This window comes from Zootoca vivipara, chromosome 2, assembly GCF_963506605.1.
Source record: "Zootoca vivipara chromosome 2, rZooViv1.1, whole genome shotgun sequence".
Classification (NCBI taxonomy): domain Eukaryota; kingdom Metazoa; phylum Chordata; class Lepidosauria; order Squamata; family Lacertidae; genus Zootoca; species Zootoca vivipara.
In genome coordinates this window covers 99,586,341-99,614,282 of record NC_083277.1, presented here as the reverse complement: position 1 = coordinate 99,614,282, position 27,942 = coordinate 99,586,341, and the positions used below count along the sequence as shown (strand labels likewise).

The window sequence follows — 27,942 nt, the reverse complement described above, 5'->3', positions numbered from 1 at the left end:
GCCCCTACAATGGGAGTACATATATATTTAGGCCCAGTATACCTCCCTCTCTAATCTTCTTGGGTCTATGGAGCCACATTAATCTGTGTTCTCATCTCCCCTGCCCCGCCTCCAATGTCCTAGTACTGCAACTTACCACCCTGGAGGGTCCACTCTGTGACTTTGGCACTGTAGACACCCAGCCCAGCGCTGTTGTATGCAGCCACCTCAATCTCGTAGTTGGTCCAAATGATCAGGTCCTCAAGCAGCAGGTTGTTGACATCAGCGTTGGTGATGTTTCTGAACTGATAGCCGACAGGTAGGCCAGCCAGGCAAAATCTGGGAAAGGGACAAGAGGTCAGGTCAGAACCGACAACGCCATCAGCAGGGATTTTTCAAACCATATGGCAAAAACTCCCTGCTTTTCCAGTTTCAGACCTGGCAGTGAAGCATTCTGCCAAGGACCGTGCTGAGGAGGGCTGCACTGAGCAGGAATGGTGGGAGCCTCCCCCTCCCCCTGCATCTTCCCAGGAGCAGGAGGACAGTATAGATTTGGAATAGTGGTTTGCAGAGGGACATAGTTTAGAAGGCAGAAGCTGGGAAATACTGGATGGGGAACAGCTAGGAGAAGAAACACTGGGAGAGAGAGGGTTAACAGAGTCACTGTCCCTGGAAAGCACTCATCCATTCAGCCCAAGGTCAAGAAGAGCTGAGAAAGTGGAAGAACAGAAAGCACACAAAGCACAGAGGGGACAAGCTCAGATTACAAGATGTAGAAGTGATGTGGATTAATAGGGATGTAAGGGGGTGGGATTCTTAACTGGGAGCCCCGCCATTTCTAGGAGATGGGTTCTTTGTTCTCTGGCTGTGATTATTAAAGTTTCTAACTGGTAAGAAGACTCATTTTCCTTTGTTGTGCTTATCTACTGCCAGGGAAGCCGATTCTCTGAAGTCTGACACATTCCAATAGGATCACCAGCAATTCCATTATCTGAGATGGAGGTTTATCCCCCTAGAGATGGTAGAGTGGAAACTTGGGTGCTGTGCTCACCCACCTGATGATGTAGCCCTTGAGAATGCCATTTTGGTGGTTTTCAGGCGGTGGCTGCCACTGGATCATGATGGACTGGTTGGTTCGGCCACTGGCAATGACGTTCTGAGGGGGAGCAGTGGGTGGTTCCTCCGGGAGGGAAACCCTGGCAAAGCGAAGGTAACATCGGAGGCATGTTTCAGGGATGGTTGCAAGGTAGGCTAGGCTCTCAAAGCAATGTCAGCTTGTCCTTGCCAAGCAATGCCCAACCTAGCCATGCCATGGCATGTGCCAAGAAAATGTCTGGTGCCGCTTCTCAAATAGCCACTTCTCACTATGTGCACATTGGTTCGCATCAAACCCTCTTTTAAACACTGAAGAAAGCAGATACTTGGTCATGCTAAGTTCTTTCTGTACTGGATGAATAGATGATTACAAGCCAAGTTCCACCATCTTGCCAGACCACTCCTTTGTGCGCAAACCACCAAGCTCTGAGGCCACACTTTACTCAGATGGTGCCTTTTGCGGCCACATTTACCCATTCACTACATACACCTGAGCTAGCACGTATTATTATTATTATTATTATTATTATTATTATTATTATTATTATTATTATACCACCCTATACCTGGAGATCTCTGGGTGGTTGACAACATAAAATCACAATATAAAAAAACTCAAAATGCATAATAATAATAATAATAATAATAATAATAATAATAATAATACAATGACAACCCAATAATCTCTCCCCCCCCCACCTGTCAGGGACTGGCTAGATGAGGAGGAATGGTGGTGACCTCTTGACCCTGAGGTTTCCAGGGAGAATGCAGAAGATGATAGACCCAGGTTCGTGGTGGTGGGAAACAGGGCACTGTCCCCTAATGCCCACCTACCCAAATTATGTTTGGCTCTCTCCAAAAACTAAGGCTCAGCACAGACACACCAGATCATCTTCAGCTCCATTCCCATTCCCAACCCCACCATCACCCAACCCCTGCAATCAAACCAAACCCTGCCCCCCCCCAAGATGTGCCCACCTCACCTCTCGGTGTCCTTGCTGAACTGGCCTTTGCCCACATCATTGACAGCGCATAGTCGGAATTGGTATGAGCGGGCAGGGACCAACCCTCTCACCAGCACTGAGGTCACTTCAGGGTCCACGCTGGCCATGAGCACTGTCCAGGGAGCATCTGCCAGGCACAGAGGAAAGCAGCGGGGAGGTAAAGGAGCAATACAGGAGAAAGTGATGAGGGCTGGAGTCCACCTACTCTTACTATTCACTTCCTGGTCTCTATGTAAGTTCCTCTGTTCAGGAAGGAGTCTCATGGCCTGGATTTTGCCCAGAACAACACAGAATTGGAGGAGGAAGACCCCAAACCTGATGTCCCACTAAATTGGAAGCCAGGAGCCTATTCTGCTTCCAGTTGCACCCAAAGGACCACTGCTGCAACAACCCACCACCCAACAACCTCAAAATGGTTTACAAAACTAGGCAGTTTTGGTGTGTTGAGGAATGAAATGGCACTGTCAGAGTTTGGCTGCAATGGGGCAGGATGAAGGAAAGGCAGCCACTTTGGCACTGGATAACCCCCTACTGCTGAGCAAACACAGGCTCACTTGCAATTCAGCAGCAATCTGAAGCAAATGGGGTATATAAGCCTTGAGAACGTAAAGCGACAAATAGCTGAGGTGTGATGAATTGCATTGTGGGAAAGTCCTTGGAATTAAGTCTTCATAAGAGCCACCCCAGAACTCTGATGCTCTGCATCTACTACTGCATTTGCCTCCCGCTCCACCCAGCCTCCCTCAGACCACCTTGTGAATGTAAAAAAGGTACAGGTAGAGGACCCCTGGATGATTAAGTCCAGTGAAAGGCAACTATGGGGTGCGGCGCTCATCTCGTTTTCAGGCCGAGTAAGCTGGCATTTGTCCACAGAGAGCTGTCTGGGTCACGTGGCCAGCAAGACTAAACTGCTTCTGGTGCAACGGAATACAGTGATGGAAACCAGAGCGCATGGAAACACTGTTTACCTTCCCGCCGCAGCGGTACCTGTTTATCTACTTGCATTGGTGTGCCTTTGAACTGCTAGGTTGGCAGGCGCTGGGGCAGAACAACAGGAGCTCACCCCGTCGTGGGGATTTGAACCGCCAACCTTCCAATCAGCAAGCCCAAGAGGGTCAGTGGTTTAGACCACAGCGCCACCCGCGTCCCTTTTTGTGAATGTACATCAGCCTCAGCCCCAAGGCCATGGGATTGGCTTCTCTGGCTGCACCCAAGATCTAGATATAGTTAGGAATATGCAGTGCCTTACTGTTCTCGGAGACCTCGAGAATGTAACGAAGCAGCGGGCTGTTCCCATCAAAGGGTTTGGTCCATGTCAGGTTGATCGCTCGCTTCTCCGTAGTGCTCAGCATGGCAACGGGGTTTTCTGGTGCGTGCGGGAGCTGTCTGATGAGGATAACGGCAGAAGAAGCCTATTTTAGACGCTGTCACAACCGGAGAGCCCCAAAGACAGAGCGCCACCCCTTCAGAAAGAGAAGCTTATTTGGAGAGAGTCTCAGGCAGTCACAAGGCATGGCGTGGGCTGACCCTGCCGCCCTCCTGGTTGTGGTGGCAGCTGCTGCTTGCTGGGATGGGGAAGAGAAACAGCGATGGCTCACCCTGTTGCTTTCCCCTGGGAAAGCCTGCTGTTTACAGCTGAATTGGAATAAACGTCAGTTGGCTTTTCCACGGGTAAACAGCGGGTTTTCCTGGGGAAAACGGCGGGACAAGCAAAAATCCACTTGGATCCGTGTCTAGAAAGCACGGGGCACGTAGAAAAGCTCTTGGACCCATACTATGGATGAGCCCTTAGTTGGCACTGTGTTGATGGTCACTGTAAGCATGCATATGCCTGGTCACCCCCAACGCTGTGCTCTTCCATCCTTGCTGCCTTGCGGCAACACCTCATTCTGGCAAGCAGCCAAGAGGATGGCATGGTGGTGCACGACGTCATCCCAGGGACACCAAGCCGCTTTGTGCATTAACCATGCTGGGCCCTGTGACTGATTTCTGCATATTACAGGCAGCAGCTCAGGACTCCCTAGGAGCCAGTTGCAGGCATCTTGCTTCATTATATGGTGTGGATGGACAGCAGGCGCACACACAAAATAATCCAGTGGTTCAAAGTGGCATTGTGGGAAGTAAGATGGGAATTTCAGCCATAGTGCCATGTTTTTTTTCCCCATAATAGCAGCTGTCGGGGGGAGGAAGAACAATACCCCCGTTTCCAGGCCGGAAGGTCTTGCACACTCACACATTCGCTTCCTCTTTGACACACACATGCACACCAAGTCAGGTGGGATCTGCTTCAATGTGGCGTGTGATCCCACACTTCAAGGGTGCATGGGAATAGGTAGCCCCGTGGCTGGAAAGACTAGCACAATCAAGTTATTTGCACATGCATTGTCTGCGGTGAGGGAGTGCGCTACACTAAAGCTACTCCCTTGTTGTTGGGCATACAAGTGAAGGATACTTGAATGTACAAATGGTTTGCAGGGCATGGGAGGAACTTGGGGTTTGGGTTTATCTGGGGTTTAACAGAGTGGATCCTAAGCAAGAGAGAGTAAGAGAGAACTTATGGAGATCCCAAGAAGTTGGGAGAACAGTTCATCTGCGCTCAGTTTGTGGCTGGACGATTCCTGTTAACATTTAGATCAATCAATTCATTGTGGTCTTGCGAGAACCTGTTGTCACCTGTTGAGTGACACTTCACACCCTCCTTCTTATTCATGCACCATGCTATGCGGTCCGTCCTCCCCGGTCTTAAGCAGTTCCCGATGCCTGCCTTCAATGGTTGATCCTTACCGGACTCGCAGGTGAGCACTGCGAGAATCGTTGCCTCCAGCAGAAACCACGCGGCAATTGTAGGTGCCAATGTCACCTGACCAGGTCTGGGCGATATGGAGGGTGCCCGTGCTGTCCAGCCTCATGCGTGCTACGTTCTCCACGTTCAGTGCTGCACCATCCTTTTCCCACATGTATCTAGGGAGAAAAGGCATGGCCAGGGTGGCCCAGGTTATTCTACCTCTCACCAAAAACCAATACCTCTCTCTGCTTCCCAAGATTGGTATTAGAACCCACGAGTCCCAGCTTCCCGAAGCCACACACCGCTATAAGCCACTCCTGCTTCAGAGCTGACTGCAACTGGAACAGTTCTTTCTTGCTTCTAAAGCAAATATGCGCATCATGGATACAGGTTGCAGAATTCAGTTTTCCTCAGCACAGAATGGCTATTACTGTACTTTTTAATGATGCAGGGCACACGCAAGGTCCTGCCTTACGGACACCTGGCCTTTTCAGCACCAACACCTCTGCCATTATAAGATGGTTGGAGTCGAAGACAAATGTTTCTGAGTCACCTTCAAAGGTGACCCCACATATAGTGCATTGCAATAGTCCAAGCAGGAGATAACCAAAGCATGCACCACTCTGGCAAGACAGTCTGCAGGCAGGTAGGGTCTCAGTCAGCCTGGCTCACTTTTATGAGCCAGAATAGGCAAGGGTCAAGGAGACAGGTAGTCAGTTTCACTAGTCCAGACAGACTGTCCAGATCCTCAGAGGTAATCAGGTTGAAATTGATCCTATACAATTTGACTAGACAGAGCGCTGAAACTCTCCCACCCCAGCCCTGCTACCATGGTGGCGTCTACCTCTTTCTGAATCTGAGCGATTTTATCTGCAAAAAGCTTTGCAAAATCATTGCTGGACACAGCTGTCTTCCTTCACGCCAAGGAGGAATCACAGCAGTTTTAATCTCAGCTCCGTCACTAAGCCAGGCACCAGGTGGCAATGTGGGCCCACGATTTTGCACAGGTTTCTCCTCCCATTACCTTTCCCTGTAAGTGTTTTTGAGACACATAGGGAAGTGGCTGGAAGACTGCTGGCTTTGCAACACTGTCATACTCGAGCGTGCACTGCAGACATGCTTTTTAGTTGAATGCAAACCTGGGTGCTCTCAGGTTACAAAGATGCCAGCCACTTCTCAAGAGCTTAAAACGTACAAAGGCTGAAACTTGTGCAAATCCATGCTTAGCAGAGGCCAGGAGATTATTCCTCTCTAGCAGGAAATGCTCAAACAAAGGCATTTTTAGTCCATGCGACCCATCTCTAACCAGACTGCCTTGCCTTTCCCTCTCCAACTCTACTTCCCCAAGTTGTACTCCGAAGACGGTTAGCTCTCCTGTTTGTTTCACCCCAGATTGGATAGGTACCGCCACATACCTGACTACCACTCTGGGGTCATGGGTCACTCCACAAGTCATGGAAGCCTTGGTGCCTTTGATGACACTTTGATCCTGAGGAGGACTGGTGATGCGAGTCCGGGCTGTAGATGCAGAGAAAGAGACAGGAGGCGCTCAGACATAATCAGAAACCGAATCAGCCATTGCTGTGCCGCGTCAGAGGTCAACGCTTGGGCCTGCTAACTTCAGCAGATAAAAGCTTCCTTGCGAATGAGACCAGCAGGAAGCTGCAGAATCACACGCGCCAACTGCAATTATCATAAGAGTGTAAGATCATTTAATAATGGACTCAAAACATGACGGATTTGAAAGGGGGCTAAATGCCATCTAGTTCAACCTCTTTGCTGTACAGCAGGAGCATCCCACTTCTTGCTCTACATATATCATGTGGTACAGACCAGACTGTGAGTAACACTACCAGAGAAGCGGTGTTTTGCATCTCCAAATTCAAGAGTTCCCCTCCTCCCACTCCCACGCTGGAGAGATCGCTGAACAAATACCCATGCATATTCCCTCCCATGTCCAGGGTCAGTCCGAAACCTCCATTGCTAGTCAGTTACCACAGAGAGGGCCTTTTCATCAGACACAACCTGACTACCTGTGTACAATTAGGGAACCTGCAAAGAGGAAGTGGGGAGAGGCTAATAGATGGCAGAATTCATGTGACAATCACCATGAGAACCAGTCAAGGTAAAACCGTCTTTCATATAAAGGTCTATTTTTAGGTCAGGAGGCAGGATAAAAATAAACACCCGCTCACACTCACACATACACATAGATAAATATACCCACTCACAGATTCCCAGAGTGTGCTCGTTCGGACGCTTACAGGGTATTATTTACTATAGGGCCAGCAGAGGGCACTGATTCACTTCAACCTGGAGCACAGTGGACCTTATTCCACAAAGTTAGAGCTGCTTAAAAGGGGGATGGATATGTGCTCAAAACCAATTTGATGCCCACAGGCCACATATGCCAGTGATTTTAGACTGAACTAGTCTCTTGCCTGGTTGCACTGCAGACTGCCCTGGAAAATAAACTCTGTATGTTTTCCATGCATGTCCACCTGCCTCCTCCTCAGATTGTGGGATCAAGCTCCCCCACCCCTTTTCATTTCTTAACAAAACGAAACATTTGTCTGATTGCACCAACAGACCCCGAATACATGTGACCGAGATTTAAACTGCACACAAAACGGAAGATCACGGACTGGTCCCGTGCCAGGAGGCTAATCTAGGCAGCGGGCACCTTACCCCAGACGACGAGCTCAGCTGATGCCTCATCGACTCCCCGGGAGTTGGTGGCCAGGCAAATGTAGTTTCCAGCATCTGAGATCCGCGTTGGACTGATCAAGAGGCTACCTGACTCCAGCAGAGTGAAACGAGGAAGTTGCACAGAGCCGCTGGCCAGGATTCGTTCGCCTGCATGGGAAAGAGCAGAGTTTGTTGTCTGGTCCACAATAGCAGGTTAACCATAATGTTAAGAATATCCCATCCATGCGTTATGAGATCCAGTTCATTGGATTCTGGAGCAGTTTCAGTTCAGGAAATCCAGAGATGATATAACCTGAGGCTGCTGAGGAGATCAGATTTCTGGTGGGCTATTCTAATACCGAATGCATGCATTTGTTCTAAATAAAGTGGTTTGGCCACCATACCTCGAGTACGTCTTACAATTACTTGCAGAGATGGTTTAGGGCACTGGGCACCAAGAGGACAAGGCACCCAGGAAGCACTTGCCCAGCTACAGGGAAGGAGGTGTTAGGGCTCTGGCAGGGTCTTCGAGTCCTCCCACCTTCCTCCTAAAGCCTAATTAGCACCTGCCCACCTTTGGGGAGGAGGTGGGAAGGCTCTAGGACCCCACCAGAGCCTTCATGCCTCCTTCCCACAGCCCAGCACATGCAAGGCCTGGTTGGTGTGTGTGTGCCAAATTCTGGTCTAGCTTAGGGTGCCATAGCACCAAACTCCACCCGATTACTTGCTTCTAATGGCTTTGCCTCAGCTTTTCCCAGTCAAAAAGAGAAAGGAAATGCAGGCGTAAGAAAAGGTTCCTTCTTTATATGACTCGTTTGTGAATGCGGCCGCGGACCATGATTTTTAGGAATTCAGAGAGCCCATGTTCACTTCACAGTTCAATTCAAGTTCACCCAAATTATCCTTGGATTCCCCCCCCCCCCAACCTTCAAAATGTCACAAGCTGCTGTGTCAAATATACTTGGGAAAACATCAAAACACAAACATAGCGGAATATGAATTGTTTAATTTATTCGCTCACCCGGCAGTTAGGGGAACTGTTTTCAGCTTCATTTCAGATATTTTTGAACTAATTCGTTAAGCTGAACTAGTTCATTCCAAGCACTGGGCTTGTCCATAGTGTGCCTGGTTAAGCATATTAATATGAGTTCCATAATAAGTGGCTCAAATCCACAGCTTCCAAGGTACAAGGAGGCATATGAAATTGGTCCTTCTAGCCCACTCCTGACCACACTGCCTGGCAGGGCAATTTTCTTTCCCATCACCTGCCACCTGAGCCATTTTCTTTAAAAAAACAACCCCTCAAAAATCCAGGAGATGCTGGAAATAGAACCTGGGGCCTTCTGGAAGCAAAGCATGTGTCCCACCTCTGAGCTATGTCCCCCTCTCTGAAGATATTTCACTTCCATGCCTGGATGCTATGAACGCGTTTGTAAAAGAAGTGAAAAGTTTCTCAACTCACCATTACCTTTCTGCCACGTGATGGCTGGCCTGGGGGCCCCTGAAGTCTCGCAACTGAGTACCACAGCCATCCCATCAATTACTGTGCTGTCCAGGGGCCCTTTGGTTATGTTGGGAGCAATGCCTGCAGTGAAGATGGAGGATGGGGAGAAAGACGGGAAGGGTTATAGACTGGCAAGCTGTTAGCACAAATACAATGTTACTTCAATGTGTAATGCTTTATTATGTTTCATATATGTTGGAAGCCGCCCAGAGTGGCTGGGGCATTGATATTGTGGAATATTTTTGGAAGTGGATATAGGCTCTCGGTTTAGAATTAGGAAATAGTGTTTAGTGAATTCAGTTTTTAGCAAGCTTAAAATAAGAGGAATGGTTGAAAAGGATAAAACATTGAGTATGATTAAAAATATGAATTTTGGGAACTGCTGAAGATGAGTACAAATGAAATTCAGATAGGAGGGGTTTGAGGAAGTCACCTAAAATGTGAAGGAATATGATGAATTGACAATAAACAATAATGTATTGTTTGTAGTTTATGTCTGTTTTGTTTTTATATTTTGTAGTGTTTTATGTGTATATTGTTTGTGTTGTTATAAAATGAATACTGTAAAAAAATTTTTGGGGAAAAAACCAGAGTGGCTGGGGCAACCCAGTCAGATGGGTGGGATACAAATAACATCATCATTATTATCATCATCCTTCCCCAACTGTCCGAACCCGCATTGCTGAATAGATGATAAAAGGAATCATTAGGAAGGACCCCTTAAACTCGTATCTGATTCTCTGCTTATGGATGGGTATTTTTTTATGTGCAATGACTTTCCATCACACAAGCCACCTCCACACAAGTCTCAACTGGGTCTGGAGGAAAACCATCTCTTAGGACATCCCTTGTTGATGCCTGAAACAGGAACAACTGTCTATGGAAGACACACTGTCAGGACCAGAGCATGCTGTTTTACCACCTGAGGCGAAACAGGAAGTGCTGCCCTACTCTGCTGTGCCGCTCGGTCAGCTGCCACACCACCCACCTCTACTGGTACCTCTGTCACTGGCAAAGAAGCAATGCTGGCCATAGCTGCCAAGTCTCCTGTATTCCCCGGGAAACCCCCGTTTTTCCAGCCGTTTCCCGCTGGCAGCCCGGATTTTTAAAACCCCCGTAAATCCCCCGGATTCTTACCGGCCCGGGGAGGCTCCTTCTGAGCATGTCTGGAGTCTCTGGACATGCACAGAAGCGATTTCTGGCACTGCGGCCATTTTGGAAATGGGCAGAGCATGCGTAGAAGCGACTTCCAGTGCTGCTCTGCCCAGTCCCAAAATGGCCGCAGCGCGACTTCCGGCGCAGCTGCCGATCCTGGATTTTTCAATCTGGGAGTTGGCACCTATGATGCATTGGCACCGGTTCGCAGCAAGGTCCCATGAGAGCCTGTAAAAATCTCATGAGATCTCTCGAGGTTTTGCAAATTCTTGCCGGCAACCGGAATTGATGCTGATGCCGCTTCTGCGCTGCTGGCAGAGGGTGGGTGGGGCATCACTGGAGGTGGCTGCTTTGCCCTGTTTCATGGGTGGGCCAGCTTTGCCTACTGTGCTCCTGAAAGATAAGACGCGGTCCTCTTCCTATTCTGCAGCCTGGAGCTCCTCTATCAAAACAACACCCACTTCCTACAGGACCTTGAGGTAGCTCGCCCTGTATTTCCGCAATACTGCGCATCTCCCCATGAACCTGTCCCTGTGCTTCCTGCAGCAGAGCCACCCGGCTACTAAAAGCCCTGCTTCTTCAGCCCTGCCCCGCAAAGAGCACCTTTGAAGCAACCGACAAGGAAAGCACTTGCTGACACCTACTGGTGACGGCCAGGTACGTGGAGGTCTGCACCTCGCCAGCGGCATTGCGGGCAAAGCACTGGAACATGCCCGTGTCATCTGGCATCAGCCCGCTGATCTGCAGGCTCCCGTTGGTGAGGAGCTGGAAACGAGCAAGCTTCTCCACTCCGAGCAGTACGGCATCCTTGTACCAGAACATACTGGGTGCAGGCACACCTGTAAAACAAAGCATTCCCATGGTGGTATTTTTTTCAGGGTGCGGGGAGAATATTGTGAATTGATTTGAATTTATTCAAATAGTTCAAAGAAAAGGGCTACAGATAGTGCCATCAGACCAGTTTCCCAAACTTGGGTCTCTAGATGTTTTTGGACTACAGTTCCCATCATCCCTGACCACTGGTCCTGCTAGCTAGGGATGGTGGGAGTTGTGGTCCATAAACAGCTGGAGACCCAAGTTTGGGAAACTCTGCTTTAGACAGTGATGAGGAAATGAAAAGAAAACTTTTTTCATCCACTGCCCTCCTTCCTCAAAGTATCTTCCTACGGTAGTAGATTTTTCTTTTTACATTGGCTTTAGTTCCTTAACTCCCAACCCATAATGCTTCCCTTCCAAGCCTATTATCCCCCCCCCCACAAACTTCTTAGACCAAGAGTAACTCTCATAAGACACATATCTTGGCATTTATTGCAAATCCCAGTGGTAAGGCACTAACATCCGAAAAGCCAAGGGGCAACGGACATCTGTGGTTGATCAAACCACATGGAAGATTTCCCTCTGCTCCCTTCCTCCTCTAAGTCTCTGGTTAATGTTATAAGAAGGTTTCATATTTCCTCCAAATGACGCAACAACTTTTATTTGACAACCCCAAGTGAAATGAGAATCTTGTAATGAATCAATGGTAAAACCAGAATATCCTGACCTATGTTTCCAGTATAAAAGGAAAAGTTGCACCAATGCCACCCCCTTAGAGCTGTTTAGCATCCTGTTTTTAAGATCACTTAGGCCAGGGGTGGGGAACCTGTGACTCTTCAGGTATTGCTGGATTAAAATCCCCATCAATTTCAGCCAAGTTGGCCAACTGCCAGGGGCAATGGGACCTGTAGTCCAACGGAGTGTCTGGATGGTCACATGTTCCTCACCTATGCTGTACTGTACCCTTGGCAGCAAGCCCCACTGAACCAAAAGAGACTTCATTTTCTGAGTAGACATGTATAGGATTGCACTGCTACTACTGAACATCTGTTTCCAAATCAACTTAAAAGGTAAAGGGACCCCTGACCATTAGGTCCAGTCGTGACCGACTCTGGGGTTGCGCGCTCATCTCGCATTCTTGGCCGAGGGAGCCGGCGTATAGCTTCCAGGTCATGTGGCCAGCATGACAAAGCCGCTTCTGGCAAACCAGAGCAGCACATGGAAACGCTGTTTACCTTCCCGCTGTAGCAGTTCCTATTTATCTACTTGCATTTTGACGTGCTTTCGAACTGCTAGGTTGGCAGGAGCTGGGACCAAGCAACAGGAGCTCACCCCGTCACAGGGATTCGAACCGCCGACCTTCCGATCGGCAAGCCCTAGGCTCAGTGGTTTAACCACAGCACCACCTGTGTCCCTTCATTTTCTGAGTAGACATGTATAGGATTGCACTGCTACTACTGAACATCTGTTTCCAAATCAACTTGCCCATGCATTAATAAGATCATCTTCAGAGGCCCTTCTCCAGAAGACTCTGCTATTGGACGTTAGGCAAGTGGCAAACTGGGGAAAGGTCCGTCTCTGTTGAACTCAGCTCATTCAGCATCTATTTTTATGCCACTTTGGTGCTAGGGGAATACCTTTTCATTTTCCCAGGCTTTTTAACATTTGGGGAGCTTTCTCTTAATATCTCTTTTATTGCTTCTTTTACCCTGCTGTTTTTTTATTAACCGTTGTTCTTCCACTGTTCTTCTTTTTATATTGTGAACCACCCTGCAAATCATAACCACTGAAGGTCAGTATATATAAATCCAAAAAAATAAATACGTAAATTCGACGCCTCCACTATATCCTCTGGGAACTCAACAACTTGGACAGCCTATTCTTAGACAACGTCTGCTAGGTTTTAAGCTCAGGCGTGCATCTTCTTGCAATTTAAGTTTGCGGCTGCTTCTCCACCGCCTTTGGAACTGTCTTGAGATACTCTCCGCTCCTTTCATGGAGAGCAGAGACACTGACATCATTTCATCTGCGAATGAAGTTGCCATCTAGCACTGGTTTCCTGTCTTAGGCTGTCTGCTAGGCTCAGGCAGATGTCATTGTGTCACCCTTGTTTTGTTCAGATTGTCTTTTCAATGTTATCTTTGCAGCTTGAAGCGATGCATAGAAAATGTGCTTATCTTTATTTGCAAGTTTTTGAAAATGTAGAAAAAGGGAAAGCAGCATAAGAATGGTGGGCGCTCTATAATCCCTTTCTAACCCACACCTCCAATGTGGGAAATCTTCCAGATTTAGTTCTTTCTTGGGAGACAGCTCGTTTGAATACCCAAGTTACTAACCAAGTTCCAAAGCTGAACTAGTTAGAGCCAGAAGAAAATTACCTTTGGCCTGGCATGGAATCTGAACCACCTTCTCCATCTCAGCTGTGATGTGCCTCTCTGGTTCCTTGGTGAACTGAGGTGGCTCTGCAAGACAGAACACGGACATGGGACTGGCTGGAATTCTCACTTGTATGGGAAGGTGCTCAATGTTTAAGCCCCTGTGTTGCATGCAGAAGGTGCCCGGTTCAGTTCTAGGCATCTCCAGCCAGGCATTGCAGAATTACCCCTGCTGTCTATCACAGTAGACAATACTGGGCTAGATGGACCCATAGCTCAGCGTTTTTACTGACAGTGCTAAACATCCCCCCGTCCTGAACTCTGCGTTCATCACCTGAATCCCTTCCTCATGTGCCTCCTCTACATGAGGTCCGGAGGGTGGCAACATGAGAACAGGCCTTCTCTGTGGTGGCTCCCCATTTGTGGAATGCTCTCCCCGGGGAGATTGGCATGGCTGCTTCCTTATATATGTTTAGAATGTTCTTCTGCAACCAGGCCTTGGGCTGATTAACACACCACAGCCTTTTAAATGTGTCTGTGGGAAGGGGGAGGTTATTGTTTTGCTGTTTTGTTTTACCTATTTTCACGTTTTTATCTTGCATTTTTACTCTGTGAACTGCCCTGAGGTCTTACGATGAAGGGGGGGGTATAAATCTTAATAAATAAATAAAGAAAACCCCAAACATTTACATGTGTACAGGCCCGTCCTAGCCATAGAGGCTAGTGGCGCGGAGAACCACGGCGCCGGGCGCTGGAGGGCGCTGGAAGGGCACCAAGTGAGCGCAGGGTTCCGGAGATCTGGCCAGGACTGCGCTCCTTCTCCGAGGACTCCGCGCTGCGCCTCCTTCTCGTTTCCCCAGCGCTGGGTTCCGCTCAGTCAAGCTTCGCCACCAGCGCACGCACAGCGCCCAATCAGCTCTTGCTGGTCCTGCGGTGCGCACACTGGTGGCGAAGCTTGACTGAGCGGAACCCAGCACTGGGGAAACGAGAAGGAGGCACAACATGGAGTCCTCGGAGGTGGCCTCCTGCTGCTGCCGCCGTCCGCTTGGCACTCCCGGGCCCTTAGAGAGGCTCTGGAGGGGGGCGCTGGAGGGACCTAGCACCAGGGCGCTGGATGGGCTTAAGACGGCCCTGCATGTGTAATTGGCTGATACTTCTCAAGTTTAAAAACTAACATCGCTCCTAGGGATATAATAGCCCCCAGAAATTGAGCAAACGTTCCCAGCCTTGTTGATGACAGCCCTGCTTCCACCCACTCTCCTGCACCCATCCTTACCCAGCACAGAGAGATAGGCTCCCCGGACCACGGAGGGCACACTGCTGCTTCGCAGAACAGCTTCACACTCGTAGTAGCCGCTGTCGCTCAGCGAGGGGTTGAGGATGGTCAGGCGCCGGTTATAGTCGCTGATGCCGCCGGACACTGGCACTCCGCCCTTCTTCCAGATGATGTGCAGCTTGATGAGTGGCCTGGTTAGCAGAGAAGCCTGTGAGGGGGGACCCCTTCCAATGGGGCCAGTGTCACCAGATTAAAAACAAACCAACAAACAAACCCAGGACCCCAAGGGTCTCTGCAATCCAAGGAAACACACACCTAGCATCAGGGCTGGATTTACGCATAAGCTAAACAAGTCATTTTTGCCCCCCCCCCCAAAAAAATAGAGGGAAAAAACAACCCTGGATGTACATTTCCAAAATATAAGATAAAAAAAAACAAATAAAATAAAACCTGCGTATAGCAAGAGTGTTTTGTGTTGTGTAGGCTCCTATGATATAAGTCAGTGTTTCCCAACCTTGTGCCTCCAGCTGTTTTCGGACTACAATTCCCATCATTCCTGGCCACTGGTCTTGCTAGCTAGGGATGATGGGAATTGTAGTCCCAAAACATCTGGAGGCACAAGGTTGGGAAACACTGATATAAGTAATGGGCCCCGCCTGCTAGCCTGCTCCCTAAAATATCACCGGTTTGCTAATTTCTACCGTATATACAGAGTGCCTACATTCTGCATATTTTGTTATGTGCAAATGGCTTTGGATACCTATTAGGTCCATAAATCACCATATAGCATATATTCAGCACAAAAAGAAGTGACAATTGTTGACAAGGGACAGCTGGACATATAAAGGCCCCCATTACCTTCAGTAGCTTAGGGCAGTGTTTCCCAACCTTGTGCCTCCAGCTGTTTTCGGACTACAATTCCCATCATTCCTGACCACTGGTCTTGCTAGCTAGGGATGATGGGAATTGTAGTCTCAAAACATCTGGAGGCACAAGGTTGGGAAACACTGGCTTAGGGCCTCATCAAACCTAAATCCGGCCCTGCCTAGCTTCCTGGTTCAGGTTTGCAGGTATGAGTGTAAACATGCATTCAGGGAGATTGGGCTGCTTTTACGGATGCAAACTGCCAGGCACGAGGGGCTCCTGGCGAAGAGCCCGGCTGATGAAAAGTATTTCTCACATACGTGGGTCACTGACTTCCGCTTAGGGTTGCCAGACTCAATAGAGGACAGGACTTCTGTGCCTTTAATTGCCCTGCTCTCTTTTGAGTCTGGAAACCTTGAAGAGAAACCAGCAGACCCTTTACTTGGAAATTAAACAACTATGCTTCACAGGCACAAGACGCCGTTTCTGGAGCCTGGCAGCGCGGTGGACACTTACCTGGCATTGGCCACACACTCCAGGGTCACTTCCGAGGTGCCAGAGACAACGCTGGTGTTGCGTGGCGGAATTATGATGGTTGGTGCAATGGGGTCAGCTGGGCCGCCTACATCTGAGGAGGGATGAAGGGGTGTTGACAGCAAACACGGGTTCATGCACCAGACAGAAACACTCACAGTCTCTAACGCACACAGACAGCGCACTGGCCCTTTCAGAATGCAAGCAAAGGACTAACGAGGAGCCACAGGCACCTGGACCAAGCAGCAGACTGCTCAATAAGCATCTTTTGCCAAGTCTTAATATTTATCCTGAGCAGTCCCAGCACACAGAATCAAACCTCTCCTCCCACAGCCTTCTAGAATCAGTGCCATGGTGTTTTTAAGTCTTACAAATCCCTAAACATCTTTTTTTAAAAACAAACAAACATGCAAATTAATATCCTAACAAGTTATAAATATATCATAATAAAAATCGAAAAAGATAGCATACAAAATTACCATTTAGGACTAACTGGTACAGTTTCGTATGTTGATGAAGCAAATATAGAAATTATTATTCATATGATACACATATAAATAAATAGTGAGTGGATGCTTAAAAAAACCTCCAAATTATTTATCAGTGCTTTTCCTAGATACTAGAAAATTAAAAACGCCCTTCCCTCTCTGATCAAACAATTTCTTTTAACTCTATAAGTACATCTAATGAATTCCCTTGTCCCATAGCTTCCTGCAGAAATCCTGTAATGAAGTGAAATGAAAACCAAGCCAAACCTTCAGAACATTTGTGGCATGAAGAGTTCCAGGAGTTCAGCAGAAAGTTATGGGACACGGACTGATTAGAAGCAGTATGCCCACCCTGAAACAACTTCTTCTTTTTTAAAGGTTTTATTTAGATTTTTCATAATACATTACAATAAAAAACAAACTGTGAGAGAGGACTTTGTATTCTTCTTTTTTCTTTCTTTTTTGATTTTTGTTTAGATTAGTTTGTTTTTTCAGGTGCAAAATATAGTGAAAGCATTACCGTGACTAACTGCCCTGATACTGCCATGAGCACAAATTATTGTGAATGCACAACAGAAAAGACATCTACCACTAAAGTCAAATGTTTGGTGTGTGTGTGTGTGTGTGTGTGTGTGTGTGTGTGTGTGTGTGTGTGTGTATGCTGCCCTGTTATTATGGCATGTTGCAGAATAATATACTTGCAATAAGCCCCTTCAGTTTGAAGGGACCCTCAGTCCCCACTGGACGGTTTGGGGAGTTTCCCCTGCCATAGCGTCCTGCCTAGATAGATAGATAGATGATAGATTTCTTCTTGCCTTGGGAATCTCCCTGCACCTTCTGATACCTCCTGCTTATGTTTGGATGGTGCCATTTTGATTGCCTAAGGACCGGCATTCGGAGAACCGAGATCACTATTATTAAGGTTTAAGATCCACTTCAATCATTAGATTTTGCTGAGCTTTGGAAGATAAGGCCATACAAAGGCTACTAATAACGGTGGCTCTATATTCCCTCCAGTATCAAAGGCAGTAGGCATCCAAATACCAGTTGGCGAGGGACATGGGCTGAAGATCATATATGGGCTTTTTCAAAGGCTCTAGGTTGGCCACTGGAGGAGGAAAGGATTCTGGACCAGGTGGGCTTTAAGTCTGATCCTTCTCATCAAAGAGGAAAGGAAAAGTGGGAGCAGCAGCAGCAAGCAAAAGGATAAGTGCATAAAGCAAAATAATGGCTGCGATAAACCCTCCTTTCCCCTGACGTGTTGGTTGGGATCGCAAGGTTGCTGATATAGCGGAATCCATAAAGGCGGGTGCTATGGTGTTTATTACACACTGAGGTACAGCACTCCAGATTAATGAGGCAAAGGAAGGGGAGGGGGTGGGGACATAAAGCCAAGTCCGGGAGACATAAAACAGCTGCGAAGTAAACATCATCTGGAGGGATGGAGGAATCGTAAGGCCGATTCACGTGGATTTCATAGCTTTGCCGGGAGGCAGAAATCAAAGCTGTTCCCCAAGTGCTGGGAGTTATGGGGGAAAGCGAAGTTGGCAATGCTTAATGAAAGGGGAAGGTTAACAGCTACAGGGCCCAGATGGAGGGATTTGAACGGGTCTTTTATCAACCTCAAACTAGGGGTAGAGAGAAAGATTGTGGGATTAGGATTGTGTTGGATTCAGGGCTGGGCCTGCTGTTGGGGAGGGTGAGAAGGCATGCCTCAGGCCACAGATTTTGGGGGTAACCATTATTTAGTTTATTACTTTCTTTTACTGCCAGGAGGGATGGCATTTGGATTTTGCACTTCAGGTCTTCTGGTCTACCTCTCTGCGGGTGAACCGACAAAACTTTGGGGAAGGGAGAGGCGATCCCATCACAGGTGTTGGAAAAGGATGATGGTCGGGTGAAGTTGAGGTTTTTTGCAAGATGCAGCTTCCCATCAGGGAGTGATAGATATGGGGGCAGCAAAGAACGGGGGGAAGGAGTAGGCGCTTATGTGTTGTACTTGATAGACTTTGATAATGCTAAAGCAGGGAGGGGAGGTTCGTTCTTAGTGCCTGGATAGCTCCGTTGGTTAGGGTGTGGTGCTAATTACGCTAAGGTTGCAGGTTCGATCTCCGTATGGGACAGCTGCATATTCCTGCATTTCAGGGAGTTGGACTAGATGATTCTCGGGGTCCCTTCCAACTTTACAATTGTATGGCATCCCCGGTATCAGCTTTGTTAATTCTATGATCCTCACTCAGCCATGAAGCTCACTGGGTGACCTTGAGGCAGTCACTGTCCACCTCTCAGCACAACCTACCTCTCAGGGTTGTCTTGAGGATAAAATGGAGAGGGAACAACCCTGCACAGGACCTTGAGCTACCTGGAGGAAAGGTGGGGTACATAGGTAACAACAGGGGCTTGTGGCTCAAAGGTGAGGGTCATAACATCTGGAGGGCACCAGGATGGCTAAAGCTGCCTTGGAGTGAAGAACAGCATATCACCGATGTGACAGCCATATAGCTTCCTGTTCTCTGTGCTACAGGCATCTTGGTAAAGCAGGGATATTGTCTGGGTGGTGCAGGGAGCAGGGATGGGGGGCCTAAGCCCATGATGTAATTAGAGCCTCCTAGCTCTTGTAGCTGAGGCCCAAAGTGTCTAAATAAATTTGGAGCCGGCAGAAATGTTTAGTCAGCACCAGCCGGAGCTTCGCCAGAGATTTACTGCAAATTAAATTTGGGCACGAGCCAGCAGAAGCGACGGAGAAGCCAGATGTAAAGAGATGCGGGCGACAGGCTGCGCTTTAGGGACCTGTTGGTCTGCGGGGGGGGGGGGGGGGAGAGACAGGCAAGACATAAACTACGGTACATCCTCAGTCCCTCTCGCACTCGGTTGTGGCTCTTTGGGCTAACATTATTTATTATGCCAGCATTTCAGAACCTTATGGCCTGTGCCTTATTTATTCGCATAGTCCTCACCAACCAGACTGCATGCGGCTGTTGCCCTCAAGAATGGGCCAGCGAGGCAGTGAAAGACCCACCTGCAATTCTATGCACGCTTACTTGGGGCTAAGCCTCACTGGATAGAGTGCATGGGTCAACACGCTGCAAGTGATTTGCCCAAGTCATACTAGCAGGCAGTGGTTCAAACCATCTAGAACGTGGGCAGGGGACCTGTGGTTCTCTAGGTGTTGTTGGACTGCAACTCCCCAACCAGCATGGCTGGCATGGGCAATTGTTAAGGATGATGGGAGTTGTAGTCCAACAACATCCAATTGCCGCAGGTTAGCCAATTTACTTTAGAGTGAGCACAGGCCTTGCCCATCTAGCTGTCCCTTGGCTTTGGAAACGACAAGGTTCTCACTGAGAAGAGGAAGTAAGAGAGGGGGGCTCAAGGAGGGAGTAAGGGGAAGAGGAGAGCAGGTTGGTGGGTGTAGGGGGGTTAGTGAGTAAAGTAAGCCGGGATAGTTAGCCCCTAGACCAGGCATCCCCAAACTGCGGCCCTTCAGATGTTTTGGCCTACAACTCCCATGATCCCTAGTTAACAGGACCAGTGGTTGGGGAAGATGGGAATTGTAGTCCAAAACATCTGGAGGGCCGAATTTTGGGGATGCCTGCCCTAGACAATAATAAATAGGAGAAGAAATGTGACAGGCAGCCCCCAGCGCATGCAGGTTTACTTGAAAGCAAATCCCACTGAGTTCAGTTGGAGCTATTCCCAAGTTAGTGTCTTTAGAATTGCAGTCATAGCAATGAAAAGTCCAGGCAGTAACTCTTAATGGAGAAGCATGCATGGAAATACACATGTGTACATAAAAAGCATGCACATGCACGCACAGTGCTAAATATGTGGACATCCCATCCAATGGTTACTTCCAAAAGTTCCTGACAAGCAGCTTAGTTTCCTAGCGCTCCACCCCGTTGCTGTTGCGAGCAAGAAATTGCAAGCAGAAACAGGTGCTTCACCCTTCGCCTGGGTCCTGCTGGATTTCTGCCTACCACGCTAAAGGTATAGACGCCTGGCTAGAAAAGCTGTGAACTCAAAGGTCTCTCCCACCTCGCCCCCAAGGGTCACTTACTCTCCACGGTGAGGGTGATGGGCTGGCTGGTTTTATTGTCTCCATTCTTGTCATTCACGGCCTGAACATAGTACCTCCCAGCATCAGGTGCCACCGTCGACAGGATGACCAGGGTGTTCTCCAAGGTGATGGCTCTGAAGGAAAGGGAGGAAATGGCTTTAGAGCAGAGTGTGTCTCAAGGGCACAGAAGGAGGTTGCTAGGAGAGGTGCACAAACTTTGCTAGAGAGCCCACGGACTCCACCCAAGCTTTGCCACAAATAATCCAGGATGGATTATGAGCTCTGTTGCATTGTGGGGATCGATTTGGAGCAGTGTGTTCCCCAAGGAGGCTTTTGGCATTTCAAACTTCAAACACACACACACTGTGGGCTGTGTGTCTACAGTCTTTCACCTCCCCCCCCCAGGAAATGATTCCTTAACTCTGGCATCTGGGACAAATCCAGTACATGCAGCCCAAAAACTTTTTTGGGTTGACAGTGCAGGGAAGTGTATTGTCTGGGTCAGAGCTGTAAAAACCTGAATGTATTTTTCCCCCTCTCTCTTTTTACATACTTAGGGTAGCCGGCTGCAAAAGAGGATGCGGGTGGTTCCCCACCACCACCTTTAATAGTTGTGTAGAAACAGGAATTCTAGCAGGTGTAGCTTGTTGCTGAAAGGCCCACTTCTGCTTAAAGGTTCAGGAGCCCTGCCATGTCTGGCATCTAGTTACCATAGATGTATTAGAGCAATGTCTAGGGGAGTGTGTTGGTTTCTTGCCTGAAAAAATGAACAAGCCACTTCTGGAACTAAGCCACACCACTTGCATAGCGGCAAGTCTTTTTCTATCACGCAGGCCTGAGCTCCCAGGACAGAGTGATATGTACAGTCAAATAATAAACACACTCTACACCTACCGTGTTTCTCCAAAAACAAGACACCGTCTTATATTTATTTTTCCTCAAAAAAACACACTATGGCTTATTTTCAGGGGGTGTCTTATTTTTTCCTCCTCCTCCTGCCGCGGCCGGCATTGCTGCTGCGCCTATCACTATGTATTATTTTCGGGGTATGGCTTATATTCCTTGAATGCTTAAAAATCCTGCTATGGCTTATTTTATCGGTATGTCTTAAAATATGAGAAACAGGGTACCTGCATAAATACCTGAAAGTGCGTGCTTCTACTCACTTATTTTTAGTGCTGCCTTTTTGGGAAAAGACCACCAATGTGGTCATGATTTCATTTGGTGTTTGCCTATGACTGGGCACAGGCAGGTATGCAGACTGAGCACATAATAATCTAATTGTCAAGTGTATATTTAAACACAGAATGCATGTACAAGCACATAAATGCAAACCTGCCACCCTCTCATTTCTTGGGTGCCTTGTGTGTTCATGTGTACAAGTATCTTTTTATTTTGGCAGCTAAACGAGCATACCACCTTTCTTTCAAGGAGCTCAAAGCAGTCAACATGGGATTTCCAGGTAGTTATCTATCCAGGTTCTGGTCAAGGCTTGACCTGCTTGCCTTTACAAATGGAACCACAACCAGTACCTGGATAGGTGCTCTTTGACTGGTGGCAATGAGGGGTGTATGTTAGGTTTCGGTAGTTGTGTATATGGTGTTTTTTCACATAGATCTATATATGCATTAATGTACATGAACTAGGGTTGCTATATTTTAAAAAGTGAAAATCTGGACAGCTTTCGGCTGCAGTATTCCGGGCATGTCTAGAAAATTCGGGAGTGTGTGCAATTCTGCACACACACACAGGTGACCCCAGAAGACAAGTCAGCTGCAATCCTGAACCAAACATGCTAAAGCTACTTTCACCTCAAACGACAGGCACAAAATAAAATAAAATTCTTCCCCATCTCCTGGTGCCGGCCTTTAAATTACCCCAGTGACGAATTGTACAGGAGGGAGAACAAGTTGGATGTTCCTAGATTAATAGTTTTCCTTTTTACAGAATGATCTAATCTGCTGGAGACATAAAATGGCTATGGGAGGGGAACTATATTTTACCATCAAATTTGTGATAAAGGAGCTTTATCTTCTCAAACCGCCTTCACAAATGGAAAGGCAACCAGTTCACTTCCTGCATAATGGAGGTTACATATTCAATTGCACCACAATGTCTGTATACGGGAGAGAAACCTAGCAGCTCGGTGTTGAATCGAGGAGGGCATGTGTACTTTTATTCTTTAAAGAACGTGTGTCTGTGTGCGTATGTTTTCTGCTGTGCTTACTAATGGAAGGAGGTTTTGGCAGAAGTGTGTTATACGGGTGCACAGCATGTGTAATAAAACGTCACGTAATAAAGGGCAAATGCGTCTCTAGAGGCCAAATTAGATGAAATACTCGGGAGATGCATGATCAGCCCCCCTGGAATATTCTTTTTTTAAAAAAATGAAACACAGCTTTGGGGAGGCAGTGCTGCAAATTGAAAGTGAGAGCAGTGGGTGATTCCTCTAGCCTTTGGGCTGTTTTTTTCCAATCAAATTTGGGCTCCTTAGCTGTATTCCAAATCGGAGGTGGAGTTTATTCCGGAAAGTGAGAACAACTTGGCTGGCTTCCTTGTTAAGGTGCTTTGTGATAGTCTTTGCAGACATCAGCCTTAATCAGAGTTAGGGGACTGAAAAAAGGTTACGGGATCACACAGCCCAGAAAATGACAGATGTCATCTCCATCTAAGCACAGATTTCCCTTGTCTAGTTTGACCACGGTTCACTGTTATCTATGCACCGACGTTAGACATTAGCTAATGTGATGGACTGAGCTGAGCTGTGTCATCTCCAGGAGTCTGTCTAAACATGTAATGGGGGTGTAGAAGAGCTTTATAACCATCTCTTTGTATAGGGGTGCGGAACAGCATCTCGGTGGCAGAGCCACCCACCTGTCAATCACTAGGCATCACCATGATATTCGGTGACCCAGCTTCAAAGGAAAGAATCAAGAGCGCATGAATTCAAACCAGAAATGCAAAGGAAAGAACAGAGGTGCCCTTGGACTCCCAAGTCGTGGTGCCAACTTTCCCATGCTTGATGTCATTTATAATACCAGGCTGGGGAAAGGTGGGTGTGGTTCGCCCAAAACAGCCTGGTAGGCCAACCTCTGAGGCTGGTAGACCATTGCTTTAGTGCTAGTATTTGAGTTATATTACCTAACTTAGGGCTTATCCACATTGACCTTTGGCCCCACGCTTTCCAGGCACACGTTTGTGCTTTAAATCTGTGTCCAGGCACCTCCCCTCAAGCTTTCCCTGCAAAAACCCACTCTTTAAAGCAAACATTTAAAACAACAAACATTTGCTCTGGTTTGGCAGTAAACAGCAGCTTTCATACACTCCAATATTTCTCCAATGAAAATAGGGACGTCCTAGGGGAAAGCGGGACATTCTGCGATCAAATCAGAAACTGGGACGGCATCTGTAAATCCGGGACTGTCCCTCGAAAATAGGGGCACTTGGAGGGCCTGCAACTTTACACAGGGAAAGCTCTGGGGCGCAAAAAAGAGGGTGCTCAGACACAGGAGCTTTAAAACACGGACTTGTGCTGGAAAGTGAAGAGAAAATGTTAGTGCGGATAAACCCCTAACTAGCCGTTATTACCCCTGCCGTTAGCAGAGGGCACACAACTGAAAGCAGAACTTATATCAGGCACTGGGAGGCTACGTTTTAATAGCCTTGTGCCTAAGGGAAGCAGGGTGGGCCGGAAGAGAGGCACGCAGATAAGCACAAAGGAGGGAACTTGGGAGTAGAAAACAAGGCCAGAAACAGCAAAGAAGAAGAAGAAGAGGAGGAAGAAGAAGAGTTTGGATTTGATATCCCGCTTTATCACTACCCGAAGGAGTCTCAAAGCAGCTCCTTTCCCGTCCTCCCCCACAACAAACACTCTGTGAGGTGAGTGAGGCTGAGAGACATCAGAGAAGTGTGACTAGCCCAAGGTCACCCAGCAGCTGCATGTGGAGGAGCAGGGAAGCGAACCTGGTTCACCAGATTATGAGTCCACCGCTCTGAACCACTACACCACACTGGATAAATGAATGAAACAAGAGTTAACAGGCAGACTCAGGAACACACAGTGAAGAAATGCTGCTTAAGGAGCATAAGTGCAAAGTCCTTATGGGGACCCTGGGGCTAGCTGCCCCATTCATTGGATTGTGGGCCCCACGTGCACTGCAGCATGAATACACATATCCAGTGTTTGTCGAACTTCACACACTTTCTATATGGTAATTCTGTGCGCCGGGCTCCACAGCCGCCAACTTTGTACCCTTTAGAGTGAGCTGTGCCTGGGAGCAAACAAGCAGAGAGTTGGCTGCTAGGAAAGCTTCGGCTCGTGAAAAATTACCCTTTGCCAGAGGGGAAATGCTGTATCGCACTATGAATGTGTCTGTCTTTATAAGGAGACATGGCAATTTTTCGCCCTCTTTCCTGAACAGAATATTACAACCCTTAAGAAAGAGCGAACGCCCTTCCTTACATCTCCCCCCCTCTCCCCCCCTTCTCTCCCAAATTCATTTTCTCCATGATAAACAAAGCCATTAGTTTATCAAGTCTATCTCCGGATTTTAATGTGATGCGCCTGAGACATCTGTTAAACATCCTTAATGTTAGTTTAACAAGGACACATTCTGCCTCATTCCCTCACACTTTCTCCCATTAAGAGGGGAACGTGGCAGGGTTCTCTCTGATAAACAGCTAGGCTAATGTGTCTGCCTCGTGCCTTTCCAATGGGGGCGAAGGTTGAGGAGAGGAGGCTGCGGAGGATTTTCTTGCAGGGTGTGCTTTGTGCCTCTTCCAGGGTGGATCTCTCCCTCTCTCAGGGTAGAAAACATCCTGGACTATCAATATTCATAATGCCGCGCATGTTGCCAAACCATATTTTTATCTATAGGCAACCTACTCAGACGCCTAACCTGGCATGCCATGTAACAGGCTGGCTGCAACAATTCCCACATCCTTGTAGGTGTTGCAAAAGTTGTTACGACTCTTCAGTATCCATGATGACTCTCGGAAGAAGACAACAGCTGAGAGCAATGCTGTAAAGGGGAGAAGGTAAAGACACAGAGAGCCCACCCCACCCCACCCCACCCCGATCATTACAGCAAGGGTACTGGAGATAATATGGCGATTGATCTCTGAGTTAAGGTTTTAAAAAAAGAGAATGTTTGGATGTGTGTGTCTAAGAACCTCTGTTCTTTCTTTCTAACGCAGCTGCACATGTTCACATTTGCCACTCTGTAAAGTTGGCGGCGCTGTGGTTAAACCACTGAGCCTAGAGCTTGCTGATCAGAAGGTCAGCGGTTCGAATCCCTGTGACGGGGTGAGCTCCCGTTGCTTGGTCCCAGCTCCTGCCAACCTAGCAGTTCGAAAGCACGTCAAAATGCAAGTAGATAAATAGGAACCGCTACAGCGGGAAGGTAAACGGCGTTTCCATGTGCTGCTCTGGTTTGCCCGAAGCGGCTTTGTCATGCTGGCCACATGACCCGGAAGCTATACGCCGGCTCCCTCAGCCAATAATGCGAGATGAGCGCGCAACCCCAGAGTCGGTCACGACTGGACCTAATGGTCAGGGGTCCCTTTACCTTTACAGTTTCATTTGCTTTATTCTTTTTGGGGGGGAGGGATGGATGCAGCAGGAACTCAGGACCTGAAGTCAAGTGCTAAGGATGGAGCACAGTGAGCCCACTAACAAAGCAAATAACACAGTCCTGGCTCTAGGCCACAATTCAGTTCAATGGGACGTGTAGAAAGGAACTGTTGCTCACCACCATAAAAAAACAAAACAACAGGGAGTACAAACTAAGGACTTTTTCAAACCCAACCTTTTGCCCCATGTTTTCTAGGCGCAGTTAAGCCACGCTTTCCTGGACGCAGACTTGGAAAGCCCGGACCTGTGCCTAGAAAAGGGAGCAAAGGTAAATGTTTGATGAGCTTTCAGTTTATTTGAAGACAGCAGGAATCCACAGCTCCGTCTGCCAAGCCAACAGTATTCAACGGCTGGGGATTTCTCGCTCACGAGATGCCACTGCTGGATCCACTTTTCAAGGAAGGACCTCTTTGAACTCTCTTATGAATATTAATCAGCTGTAATTGCTGTGATATGGTTGATGGAGCCGGAATGGCAGGGAATTGGCATGCGAGCATTGCTCTGCGGTGTCTCCGAGGCAGGGTGGGAACATGGGCCGTTACGCAAGTGGCTCCCGAGGGGACACTTAGCTGGCAAAGTGTGATGAAATGCTGGCCACCTTAGAGGGAAACGGCATGCCACACTCCCCTGACAGGAGGCGGAAGGAGAGCTGGAAAGCTTCTCTGGGTGCTTCTAGGGGGGGGCTTAAAACTGTAAATTGGTTGTTGGGGTATCACAAGCAAGTGACTGCCAATGGGCTTAAAAAAAAACTTTAAACATTTTCTCTGGAAAGGATGAAATTGGGGTTGGGCAAAAGGGCTGGCATTTTTATGTCAATGTCACATGAACGCTGAAAGAAGCTGGCATGCACCCCCTGAGATGAACAAGGAGACAAAGCAGAGATTTCTGAGAGAATGAAAGCAATTTCCACTACAGTGGTACCTCGGTTTGCGACCACAATCTGTTCCGCGGAGGCGTTCGCTCGCCAAAGGCACGCTTCTGCGCGTGCGCAAAGGGCCGATAGAGTGCTTCTGCACACGCGCACGCAGATCGCTTCTGCGCATCCGACGCCGCGGAACCTGGATGTAAACACTTCCAGGTCCATGGCGTTTGCTCGCCAAAGCGTCCGTAAACGGAGGTAGTCGTAAACTGAGGTTCTAATGTATTGGTCAGGTTTTTTCACTTAAAACAGAGGAAAGGTGAGGTCTATGTGTCTGGATGCATGGACAATCTCCTTGCTTTGATAGTGCTTTTATGTATGTGGAGAGTAATGGTAAAGAACCTAATGTGGGTTTTGCTCTAGGGCAGAGGTTTTCAACCTTTCTGAGTCCATGGCTCCCTTGACCAACTGCAATCTTTCTGTTGCACCCCTGAGGGGCTCAGGAGCCCAGTTGTGTCACCCCTTGCCTGCAGAGCTGGCAGCCCCTCACCCTTTCTCGAACACCCTCCCTTCTGGAGTGTTCCCTCAGCCTCCTCTCCTCTCCCCTCTCCTTGGGAGTCCTCCAAGCAGCCATTGCTGCTGCCGCAGGTCTCCGAGTTGCTGCTCCCTGCCCCAAAGAGAGGTGCCTCTTCATGTAGGGCACCAGAGGGGCCTGGGACTTGTCTGTCATTCCCAACAGCAAGGGCTGGCAGAGTTGCTTGCTTACTCCGAGGCTGCCTGAGCTCCTGGCAACCAGCACCCCTTGGCCAGCCCCAGAGGCACCACTCACCT

General features: G+C 48.2%; 1 protein-coding gene across 4 annotated transcripts in view; it reads right to left on the bottom strand.

Annotated features, from left to right (window-relative positions):
- SDK2 (sidekick cell adhesion molecule 2) overlaps positions 1-27,942 on the bottom strand; it is a 334,547-nt gene that overhangs the window by 55,613 nt on the left and 250,992 nt on the right. For 3 of the 4 annotated variants that reach the window (XM_060271952.1, XM_060271953.1, XM_060271954.1), the window contains exons 5-17: positions 20,621-20,754; positions 16,058-16,169; positions 14,678-14,868; positions 13,405-13,488; positions 10,855-11,049; positions 9,014-9,136; positions 7,552-7,719; positions 6,279-6,381; positions 4,863-5,039; positions 3,328-3,464; positions 2,058-2,205; positions 1,035-1,175; positions 137-318 (exon numbers count right to left, since the gene is read on the bottom strand). In XM_060271952.1, the coding sequence (XP_060127935.1) occupies positions 137-318; positions 1,035-1,175; positions 2,058-2,205; positions 3,328-3,464; positions 4,863-5,039; positions 6,279-6,381; positions 7,552-7,719; positions 9,014-9,136; positions 10,855-11,049; positions 13,405-13,488; positions 14,678-14,868; positions 16,058-16,169; positions 20,621-20,754 (1,895 nt within the window). The remainder of the gene's footprint in view (positions 1-136; positions 319-1,034; positions 1,176-2,057; positions 2,206-3,327; positions 3,465-4,862; positions 5,040-6,278; positions 6,382-7,551; positions 7,720-9,013; positions 9,137-10,854; positions 11,050-13,404; positions 13,489-14,677; positions 14,869-16,057; positions 16,170-20,620; positions 20,755-27,942) is intronic. The other variant, XM_060271955.1, reaches the window with a different exon arrangement.